Source organism: Beta vulgaris, chromosome 2 (genome assembly GCF_026745355.1).
Source record: "Beta vulgaris subsp. vulgaris cultivar EL10 chromosome 2, EL10.2, whole genome shotgun sequence".
Classification (NCBI taxonomy): domain Eukaryota; kingdom Viridiplantae; phylum Streptophyta; class Magnoliopsida; order Caryophyllales; family Amaranthaceae; genus Beta; species Beta vulgaris.
The window spans coordinates 55,431,798-55,444,621 of NC_079203.1; the positions used below are offsets into that span (position 1 = coordinate 55,431,798).

At 35.0% G+C, this 12,824-nt stretch overlaps 1 protein-coding gene across 1 annotated transcript; it reads right to left on the bottom strand.

Moving 5' to 3' along the window:
* LOC104903583 (hypothetical protein) lies at positions 1-3,745 on the bottom strand. Its single transcript, XM_010691648.4, has 3 exons — positions 3,657-3,745; positions 1,863-2,534; positions 1-1,174 (listed from the first exon to the last, which is right to left on the bottom strand). The coding sequence occupies exons 2-3, from the start codon at positions 2,471-2,473 to the stop codon at positions 211-213; spliced, it is 1,575 nt and encodes a 524-aa protein (XP_010689950.1). The 5' UTR covers positions 2,474-2,534; positions 3,657-3,745; the 3' UTR covers positions 1-210.
* Positions 3,746-12,824: the final 9,079 nt, after the last annotated feature.

The following is a 12,824-nucleotide window of genomic DNA, read 5'->3' on the forward strand; positions in this document are numbered from 1 at the left end:
TTAACAAAAACCATTTCATTACACAACACTTCAAACTTTGATAACCAACAACTTAATAAAACAGCAAATGGCATACAACAGACAGACTGCTTGCCTTATTCAAACAACAAAGTACCTCATCCCCATTATACAAGGTAGAAATACTAAAAACACCATACAAACTTAAGAAAATCATACATTATTATACCATACATCCTGCTAAACTTATTCTTAAACAGCATCATGGTCATAGTCATTAGCATCTGGTCGAGTTCCAGCATCTTCACGCATGTCAAAACCGCCATTTCTTTGAGGTACAAAACTATGAATAACTGGTGCTTTAGCACCCATTACATAAACCTCTTCAATCAACTCTTTTCCATCAGTAATAGTCATTGGTCCATAATTGTAAAATTTGAAGAAATATGCTTCTTCATCATTAGAATGTGAAGCATATGATGCATCAACTCCCAAAGCCTCAAACACAGTATCTTTTAATCCAGGTCGAATTTGAGAAATTTGGCCTAGTGCAATAAGTTTTGTGTCATTAGGACTATACCTTATATGTGCACATAAATTCTCCTTGAAAAAATAAGCTTCATAATCCACTCTTTTCAACTCACATGTTGAATCTACACCATTCTCAAACACTGTTCCTTTGAGAAAAGGAAACATCTCGGAGATTATCATTGGACCTTTTAGTATCTTATCATCTCCGGAATCGGGTGCGTAATCTATCAATGCACAAAGATTGCCACAAAAAATGATTGCTTGATCGCCTCGCAATTGAAATGCAGCATCAATACCATGTTCTCCAAAGGGAGAATACTCAAGTGATGGAAATTGTTGAGAAATAAAAGATGGACCATTTACTATAAAGTCGTTTGAACCACCAGGATTATAGTTTAATAGTGTGACAATGTTTTGTAAGATGTAATAAGCTTCATCTTGACGAGATGAACGAAATACAGAGCTCATGTATACAGCACGTTCAGCAACATCTGTGGCATACCATGTGATGATGTTTGGGTTACTCGTCGAGGATTTGTTTACTATACGTTGAACTAGGCGTGCCTTGTCTGATGTATAGTAAATTACTGGGTTCTCAATGTTGAGTAGCCTTTGTGGATGAGATTGTGGATTGAAGTTGCCATTGATTCGCAACATGTTGTCAGCTCTTTCGATTGTAGTCGTCCTGTAAAGAAAGAAATGTTGCGATTAATATGAAACTTTCAAATAAGAGAAACGTTGCAATTATAAAGGAACAAAGGAAGTATATATATATTCATATTTCATCAATAATTACACGACTGGTCATTAACCTTCTAATAATACTAATTATTATTCCTCGATGACCCACGAATTTATATATTTTTTTACAGCTAAAACAATTAATTACTTTTTCTATTGAGTAACTAATAAATGATTAATTATCGTGAGAAGATTAGCACAGGCTAATGACATTAGAGTTTGTCTTGTAAGAGACCGCCTAATTTTAAATTAAAATTAGGCAATGGTAAGTCCAATATTAAAAAGAGAATTAGTCCAATAATGACTGTACTAGGTTAATTTATTTCGATGACTAATTTAATTCATTTAATGACTAAGTCTACTTTTATATTAAAATTAGACGGTCTCTTTTAATATTTTTTGATGACTTTATTACATTTTAACAAATTAAATCGTTGGTGCAATCTAATGGGTCGGGGCTACCTAGTTATTATATTTCATGTAACATTATTAATATTCAATCGTTATAATTTCAGCTAATATGTAATGAAAAATATTTAAAGTCAAAAGAATGCATCAACAAACACGCACAGCCAAAACAAACAAATTAAAAAAAAACACAGAGAGTAGAGATATAATCTAGAAACACGTACCCATCAGGATAACCAGTCAACGTAAAGACTTGAACAGATCGAATATATTGAGAAGCAATACCACCAGCAAAGGCAACCTCATCAAGCCTCTTAAACTTCCTACCATTCTTATCTCCCAAAGTAGCAGAAGTCCAAATTCCACCAGGTGCATATATCTCGTAGCGGTAAACTTCAATTGTCCTCGGTTGATTCTCCTCACTTGGTATAGGTGGATACCAAGAATTGCTAACAGTGGTGCTAATAAAAGCATAAGTAGAAGTTTTCCTAGAATCCAAGGGCCTTCCACTATTGTCTTGCACATAGGACGAGATATTGTAAAAAGTAAAGTCGGGGGAGAAAAAACCCCGACGTACTTGAAATCCGTTGCGAAAAACCTCATCATGTGGGGCTAAATCCCAACGGAAAACCTGGCGACGGATGTCTGTATCTCCGTCGCCAGTTCTGTAAACGATTTTTTCCAGAACTGAATCGGATTGATTGCAATTGATACGATATATTGTATCAACTAAACTTTGAGCTTCAACCTGTTTTTGGGAACTTATAGGTTGAGCAAATGAAGCTGCACATCCTCTCCATGATGAATTGGAGGCAAGGATCACTGCGTCTGACATAATTGGTTCTTCTGATCTGATCTTTGTAGCTAAGAAATGAAATGTCGTCTCTATTCTCTACCTACATTTGTGTCAATGCATGATTTTTTATTTTGTTAGTATAGGAAGATGTAATATTATACATGCATGTAGCATAACAAGAAAAACATATAAAGTATATCTAAACTGTAAACTAAAATTTTCTGTTTCACACAATTTTACTCCTATTATGGGACTTTCATTTACCTTAAAAATCGGGTTTCGAGTCGATACTTTGATTTAAACTATAAACTTAATTGACTTTTTCTACAAAATAGCCAAATCATACACTTGAACATACATATTCGAATAGATACTCAATTCGTGTCGGAGGAACATATAGCTTCAAAGTTCAAACCATTACTAAGAAGCTAAATCTACGTACACAAAGATAGCTAGCTGTTACAAGTTATTACAAAATAATTACAGAGATGATAGGAAGGGTATATCTTGACTAACGAACTAAGCTAAGCTATACTCCCTCCGTTTCATTTTAATCTACACACTTTGACATTTTATACTATTCACAAATTTCACTTTGACTATCATCTGTGATTTATACGCGGATGAAAATATAGTCATGTGTGATCTTGTTAGATTCATCATCATAACATGTATTTTATTAATATGTAGTTTTTATAATTTTAACAAATACAAAACTAAAAATATGTCCTCAAAGTTCTACATTGACATACATGAAAAGTGTAAGTGTGTAGATTAAAATAAAACGGAGGGATGGACTATAATATACCACTCATCTAAGATAAGGTTAGACTTGGTCTAACACTTATCTCTAATAGTACTTATATAGTTATTGTAAAATCTATGTAGTACTAAATAGCCAAATAGGGCAAATAGTAAAATTGCACTAGTAGTAACTAAACAAAATGGCAAATACCATGTGAAAAAACATTATTATTTAAAAGGAAGTTACTAATTTAATTACTATAATAATCAACAAACAACAAGATATAAAAACTAATTAAACCTAACCCAAGTTGTATTAGCATCCAAGGATAGCAAAGCTCAATTACTTTGATTTTTTCTACATTTATTTTTTCATCCCTTATTTTTTTTGTTCTTTTCACAAGAAAAGTTAACTAATGAGTAATGAATATATGCATGATAAATTAAATGACTGAAAAATGAGAATGAATAATAATACCAGATTAAGAAGAAATTTGTGGAGATTTTCACCAGCTTTAATTTCCTCTAACTGTAGTACTAACTACCAAATAGTGTATGATGATGATATTGAATGGCTTGGACTATTGAGCTGAGGAACTCTCCCTTTTATAGAGGTCTACTGCACGTTTGTTTTAAGGAAATTGTCCACTCTTTAACACGTTTGTAAGACAGTTTTAGAATATTCATAATAGAAAGATTTTTATTCGATTTCAAAGATTAATTATTACTATTCCATGAAATTTTACGTTGGATAATATTAATATTACAGCTTGTGTTTGGTGTCAATCTGTATTAACAATTGCAACTATCTATTAATATTTGAAATTCTGATTTTGGTGTTTTTATTTAGAAATTTTAAATGATACCACTATCCTTCCATACTATCTGTCTTAAAAATTGTAAAATTAAAAAAAGGACTATTATGGGACTCGTTCTGACATATATATATATATATAAATTTTCTAGATTTTTACATTTAATTTTTGAATTGTTTTAAATTTTGGAGTTCATTAAAATAATATCTTTTTTTTTTAATATCGAAAAAAGGGTAATAGTCTTATAGGGAATTGTATTTTTTGTTTCACTATTATAGCATAATATGAGGCCTAGATTCAACACTTAGCACTTTTTTTCCATGCCAAGTGTTTCTATAATTTTGAGGAAACAAAAAACAATATAACGATGAAATACGTTTGATATAGATGATAATACTAAGTATGTATAATTTTCCATAATATTTTATGTGATCATAGTAAATAGGAACATTCAAATGATACGGCAAGTTTTTTTTTTTTTTTGAGGGGAAAAATTAGTACTTCATTAATTTCGGGAAAAATTGTCCATAAATACATATAGGGAAATCTCACCAGGACAATGATTAACTCAAACTTGTGATAAGGATTGACCTACTCATGGTCAATGCTTAGCATAATCTTAGTGATTTCTTTCTATATAGTTACAGCATAATTATAGTGATTTCTTTCTATATAGTTCTAGTATACATATATTATCTTGGTATTTTATTCTCCTTATTTCTAGGATAGATTTCTTCTGTAATCTTTCTTTGCCTTTCTTGTAAACGTATTACTCAAGCTGTATTACTATATATTGTTGTGAATAATAAGAGAACATCAAGCCCTTCAAACTATCATCTTCTATATGGTATCAGCCGTTTGATCCTTTAACCCACCCTCGTCCCTTCTTCTCTCTCACTCCTAGTCATGGCAAACTCCATTACTTCCTACCAGATTCCCAATGGCAGTGATCCCACAAAACCTTTCACTTTTCTCAATATTCATAATACCATCAAACTCACCCCTACAAACTACCTCTCTTGGAAGATGCAGATCGAAGCCATCCTGTTCGGTCACGACCTCTTCAAATATGTTGATGGTTCTTTTCCTTGTCCTTCTCCTGTCATCACTGCTGATGATACGGAAACCATCAACCCCGACTTCTCCTTTTGGGCTCGCCAAGACAAGCTTCTTGTTGGTGCTCTTATAGGTACCCTCTCTCCAACCCTTGTTCCTATTGTCTCTCAAGCTCGTGCCTCTAAAGAAATATGGGACATTCTGGCTAAAACATATGCCACGCCTAGTCGTGGTCATATTAAACAAATTAAAGACCAACTCAACCGAACTACAAAAGGAAGCCGCTCCGTAACCGAGTTCATGCAAGCCATTAAGGCGTGTGCGGACCAACTTGCAGCTTTGGGTAAGAAAATGGAGCATGAGGATCTGATTGATCGGGTTCTCTCTGGTCTCGATGACTCATTCACCTCTGTCATTGAATCGGTTAATGCAAGGGACACTCCAATTTCCTTTGAGGAATTGCATGAGAAGCTAATTAACAAAGAGCTCTCCCTACAACAATCTCGTATTGAGTCTTCACTTCCAGCCACGGTATTTGCTACTTCCACTAGACCCCATGCTCGTAGCTACGGTAATAATAATCGCACTACTGGATCAGGTATTCTGCCTACTCCCTCTAATTCCCAACCTCGTCCTTTTCTAGGCAAATGTCAATGGTGTCGGGAACAAGGTCATGTTGTTGCTAAGTGCCCAATGTTTACTCAACGGTTTCCGAATGCCACACCCCCTGCTACTCCCCACCTGCAACCACGTCCTCACTCTAAACCTCAAGCCCATACGGTTAGCCTTGCTTCCTCAGCCTCATCTAACTCTCCTTGGCTTCTCGACAGTGGTGCTTCACACCATATTACTGCAGACCTCAATAATCTCTCCTTGCACGCTCCGTATGACGGAACTGAGGAACTCATAGTCGGTGATGGTATGGGTCTTACTATTACTCATTTTGGCTCTATCTATCTCTCTTCTTCTATTCACCTAAATAATGTTCTTGTTGTTCCTGCTATTTCCAAAAATATAATTTCTATCTCTCAACTATGTCAAGATAATAATGTTTCTGTTATTTTCTCATCCAACTCTTTTCTTGTAAAGGATCTCACAACGGGGGCATCTCTCTTCCAGGGGCAAACTAATTCAGGAATCTATGAAGTTCAACCTCACTCTCCTAAAGTCTACGCAAGCACAACAACCACTCCTCTTGATTGGCATCACCGTCTAGGGCATCCCTCTAAGAATGTTTTTAGACAAATTATTTCCAATAATAAACTTCTTGTTCCTAGTTTTTCTACTCTGGATTGTAATTCATGTGCTTGCAATAAAAGTCATCAACTTCCTTTCTCTACTTCATCAATTCATTCTACCGCTCCCTTACAATATGTGTATACCGACTTATGGACCTCCCCCGTGTACTCTCATGATGGTTATAAGTATTACGTAATATTTGTCGATCACTATACCAAGTACATTTGGCTTTATCATCTAAAACAAAAATCTGAAACCAAAACAATATTTATTCGTTACAAAGCTCTTGTGGAAAAATATTTTCAACTTCCTCTCAAAACCTTATATTCTGATAATGGCGGAGAATATGACGCTCTAAAGGACTTCTTGTCCCTTGATGGTATTTCTCATCTCACAACTCCTCCTCACACTCCTCAGCATAATGGTTATTCTGAACGCCGACATCGTCACATTGTTGAAACATTCTTAACTCTTCTATCTCACGCCAACATGCCTCTAGAGTATTGGCCTCACGCTTGCTCTACTGCCGCCTATCTCATAAACCGTCTACCCACTCCTACACTAAATAATGAGTCACCCTTTTCCAAATTATTTGGTTTTTCGCCGAACTACACTAAACTTCGTAGTTTTGGGTGCCTTTGCTATCCTTGGCTAAAACCCTACACCAAGCACAAACTCGACCCAAAATCCAAGCCTTGTGTTTTTTATAGGCTATTCTCCCACCCAAAGTGCTTACTATTTTTTAGACCTTACCTCCCATCGAATTTACACTTCTAGACATGTTCACTTTGTAGAACATAATTTTCCTTTTAAAGAGCACAATACAAACTCACCCTCACTGTCTTCCATCATAGATGAGTGGGCACCCTTAATATTACCCACTTTGACCCCTGCTACTTCAAATATCATTCCTACCCCACCTCCTCAAACATTATCCACCCCACTTCCATCTTCCGCTGCACACTCTCCCTCTCCCTATACCTTAGACCCCTCACATACATCCCCTACCCACTCCTCCACATCCCATGACTATCCTACCTCCACTACACCTCCTCCAACCCACCACATGTCCACCCGTCTCAAACATGGCATAAGGAAACCGATTGAGAAACTTAACTTACACGCACAAGCTACTGTGATCGAGGTTCCCAAAAACATAACCCAAGCCTTGAAAAGTCCCATCTGGAGAGCTGCTATGGATGAAGAAATAAATGCTTTGGTGAAAAATAAAACATGGGATCTTGTTCCTCCTTCTTCATCTCAAAATGTGATTGGTTGTAAATGGGTTTTTCGTATTAAAAAGGACAAAGAAGGAAACATTACTCAATATAAAGCTCGTTATGTTGCACGAGGCTTTAATCAACGGTCGGGTATTGACTACGGTGAAACTTTTAGCCCTGTAGTCAAACCGGCCACGGTTCGATTAATTTTGTCTCTTGCAGTTAGTCAAGCATGGCCCCTTCGACAACTAGATATAAATAATGCATTTCTTCAAGGGACTCTCACTGATGATGTCTACACCATTCAACCACCAGGTTATAGTGATCCCAAAAATCCCACATTTGTGTGTAAACTAAACAAGGCTCTTTATGGCTTAAAGCAAGCTCCTAGAGCTTGGTACACCGAGTTACGACAACACTTGATTTCCTTGGGGTTCTGTAACACCATCTCGGACTCTTCCTTATTCACCCTCCGCCACAACGGTAATGTTATTTACTTGTTAGTTTATGTTGATGATATAATAGTGACAAGTAATAATACTCTTTTTTTGGAAAAATTCATCACCACTCTTGCTGCTCGTTTTTCCTTAAAGGATTTGGGTGACCTCTCCTACTTTTTGGGAGTAGAGGTAATACCACATCCCCAAGGCCTTTTCTTAAGTCAAAAGCAATACATTGCTGGACTATTATGTAAAGCCAACATGGCCGACGCGAAACCCGCTGCTACTCCTCTCGCCACTCACCCTCCCTTATCTCTTCATGGGAAGCCTATCTCAGACCCAACTGAATACCGTCAACTTATTGGCAGCCTCCAATATCTTGGTCTCACTCGGCCAGATGTTGCTTACGCCGTCAATAAGTTAGCCCAGTACATGCAACGTCCTACTGACCAACACATGCAATCACTCCATCGTTTACTTCGTTACTTAAGTGGCACTTCACACATGGGTCTAACCTTACACAAAGACTCTCCTCTCACTCTCCATGCATTCTCCGATGCGGATTGGGCTCGTGATAAAGATGACTACATTTCTACCACAGCTTACATTGTCTACTTGGGTAAAAATCCAATCTCTTGGACTTCGAGGAAACAACGTACACGAGCAAGATCGTCCACTGAAGCTGAATATAGAGCAGTTGCCAATGCCACCGGTGAACTAATCTGGGTTAGTAACTTACTCCAAGAGCTTGGTCATAACATTACTACGGCACCGGTGATCTACTGTGACAACGTGGGTGCAACGTATGTTAGTGCTAATCCGGTCTTCCATTCCAAAATGAAACATCTTGGTTTGGATTATCATTTTGTTAGAGAAAATGTCCAATGTGGAAAACTTCGAGTTTCTTACATCTCTACCAATGACCAGCTCGCCGACGCCCTAACCAAGCCGCTATCTCGTCACATCTTCAACACACTGGTTAGCAAAATCGGTCTCTCTTCATGGCCGCCCGTTTTGAGGGGGCGTGATAAGGATTGACCTACTCATGGTCAATGCTTAGCATAATCTTAGTGATTTCTTTCTATATAGTTACAGCATAATTATAGTGATTTCTTTCTATATAGTTCTAGTATACATATATTATCTTGGTATTTTATTCTCCTTATTTCTAGGATAGATTTCTTCTGTAATCTTTCTTTGCCTTTCTTGTAAACGTATTACTCAAGCTGTATTACTATATATTGTTGTGAATAATAAGAGAACATCAAGCCCTTCAAACTATCATCTTCTATAACTTGTTCGTAACCAAATGTCACTAATCTAGCGAGGTGATGAGCAACAAAATTTCCATCTCTTTTTACACAGTTCCAACAAACAAAATCAAAGGAACAACTAGTACTTAGAACATCATCTAGCAGACTATCCAAATTAGTCAATAAAGTAGCCACCATTAGAGAGTCGGTTGAATTGTAAAGATGATGGCTTTAAACTCAGCCACCTCAGGGGGCCAGCGCCCAAGCAACCTACGAAAAGTACTTTATATTTCTAATCATATGCAATATTTCCGTCATTCATAGTATCGATGAATTATTGGATCTCTAACTAGGTTTAAAAATTACTTAATCTTACTTCATAAAAGAAATATATTAATTATATAAAGAAATTTAAGTCACGTATTAGGTCATAAATATTGCTATGCAAAATCTCAGTTAACTTTTACAAGCTAGTATCTTATTTATTCTTTTTATAAACATCTTAATTGTGAACTTTATTTGAGCTCGTACCTTTATTGATCAAAAAATAATACCTTTGAATCTAATGTTTAGTTAAATTTCATAAAAATTTATCCTATTTCCAATGAAAAGATCAAACCTTACAACTTGATTTAAGTTGTTCATATATAATTTCTTTGCGTATGTCTGCGAGAAAAAATTCTTTCAATTTGTATTGCTTTGCGTATATCTGCCAGCAAAAATGTTCTTTCAATTTTTATTACTTCTCTCCTTACTGTTTCCCTTACCCTATGTCCCTGTCGTCATTAGTCAATTATTTGGTGACACCACTAGCCATTCGTCAATAAATAGTACAAAAATTTAGAGTTACCCGCGATAAGAATGAAAATGTCGTGATTATTGGAAAAATAGCCTAAATATTAGGAATATTTGAAATAATATATATCAATTAATTTTAAAGTAGAATTTTCAGGTACTATTGTCAAAAGTAAATGAATTAAGGTATCCCTCAGCTCCTTATTGATGTTTCTACTTGGAATTTTATACTATTTAGAATAATATTAAACTTTTTGAATTTTTCCAATACATAAGGAAAGAACATATTCATTTGGAGTCTTATTTGATTTGTCTTAAGGAGAACTTTAATAAACGACAAATCAAATAAACGACACTCGCTTCTCTTACCATTACTATCAGCCATCAAAGTTTTGACTCCACCATCACCAGCATTGACCAGCAATGCCCTACTTCATATGCGACTCTTTATTGATTTTATTTCTTTTTGTTTTGTATGGATTGTAAGAGCTCCTGAAGCTCCTTTAGTTTTGTATTTTTGGTTTAGACTTAGTCGTATTAGCATTAGGTTGTACTTCTTTTTTAATTAATGTACGATTTCTCGTTGTAAAAAAATAAAAAATAAAATTTTCCAAGTAATATTGAATTCACAATTATATGTAAATGGTTGTCAAAAATATTGGGAGAGACAAAACATGATGCTATAGGGACAAAATAAGTGAAAAGCGGAAGAATATTATTATTTTCTGGATTCATGATTTATAAATAATGATCGAAACCATTTATTTATTCATCAATTAACAAAAATTATCACATAGATTACCTCAAAAAAAAAAATTATCACCTAGGTAAGGAGAGTGGGAAAGTAGTGGTGCTTCCCTTTCCCCTTGTCCTAGAGACTTGTCAGTTGTCACGTATTAGATTATAGATTGTGGATTTGTGGTCAGATTAGTGTATTTAATTAGATCAGACTAACACTTCAGAAAAAAAAATTAGATCGAGATCCTCATTATTTCAAAAGAAAAAATAAGGGTATAAAAAAATATAAGGGTCATTCGTGTTAAACGTTGTGGTAGGCCGACCATAGGAGCCAACTCAGCCAACCAAGTACTGCATTTCCCGACTTCGTTTAACCAGTAGGTCAAGACATCCTTAGTTGATCTCTTTGCTTTCGTAATCGAACGTGACTTTTTTTTCAACTCAATTTAAGGATATCATATTAAGTTTTGAAAGTAACTTTTAGGTGTATCTAGAGGTTGAGAAACTAGTATTGATGGTACTTGATAAGTAGAACTTTGATCACTGTTATATTAATAATTTTTATAGGGTCTTTACAATATGTGTCATAAGGCATAGATTGAAAGTATCATAACTATACCTCTTTTGTTCTGTTTTAAATGAAAGATAGGAGATTGGCACGGGGATTTAGGAAAGTAGAGAAATAAAGAGAAAGAAAAAGGGGAAATTAATCCATGTACTGATCAAGTAAACTAACATTCTAATGTTCTATTTATTTTAAAACAACCTAAAATAAAAGTGTTTCATTTATTTTAGAACAGATGAAGTATATTATTTTCGTAATGCATTCCACTTTTAGAACGAAAGAAGTATATTAATTACCTGGATATCGTGGTAAAGGCCAAATAGTCGAAGATAATGCCAAAGAACTACTTAAAATTTAAGGAAAAGTTCAACATAGACAAAAAAAGGGCCAGAGATCCATAGTACAAGATAATTAAGAAGAATAGGTTTATTTGTTTTGGTGAAAAAAACAAAAAGTTTACCTAATTCTATGACTTATGAGAGATCAAATTTATTTCTTTAGTTTAATTTCTAGAGACGAGAAAGAGAGACTTGTTAAGAATACACAGTCCCTGTAAACCAAGATTATCTTTTGTGTTATCAAATAAGCATCTCCACAATTTCTATTAGCCAAGTGGGTGCACAAGAAGACATGCCTGCTCTATAATTAAGGTAGATCCGCCCTTGGCGCTGGTATTGTTAATCTCTATTAAGCGTGTGCACGTAATACTACGTATAATCAATCATGTGAAATGTACGTATAGATTTACGCACAGTTAACTCCCTTCGTTTTTATATAGAGGTTTCGAAACTAAACTTGTTTGGTGGAGGTGGTGGAGAACTCACCTGTGATTTTGAGATTACAAGTTCGAACCTTATTATCTACGTGTGCTGAGACGTACAAATTCCTTATTTCTCCAACTCCCAAGCGTTGAACTGTTTATGTGGACTGACGGAGCTGCAAGAAGTGCTGATTCACTAGGGTCCTTCTTACAAAGGGGTTTCCCGATGAGAGCCCCACAAAAATATAGGAGTTGGGGTGTATGATTGTAATGGATCTTTGGACGGGGCCCTATCCGATGGCGATGACAGTCTACGTGATTTCTTCTTAGCTATTAAAAAAATACATTGAATGTTGAAAATTTTGCACCGTTTAAATAATAACTATAACTGCAATTCAAAGTAAATGTATAAATACAATACTATCGACTTCCTCCGTAGTCCCCATTTTTTATTTTGTCATTATTCATAATTAAAGAAAATTGTTCCAAATTTTTTACTATATATAAGAAAAACATAGTCATGTGAGGTATTGGTTGAGTCTTCTCATTGTGTAAATTATGAAAATCAAATTTTTATAATTTTTGTTAATATGTAATTAGAGATATTAATGATATAAAATGTGCATTGAAAAACATGAAAAGGAGAAATAAAAAGTCTATTGGGGGATGGAGGGAGTATAATATATTGTTGGATTAGTCATGAAATGTGTTTGAAAGATATCAATTTATCATAAGTTTTACTTGTCTATAATTAAAAATATTAAC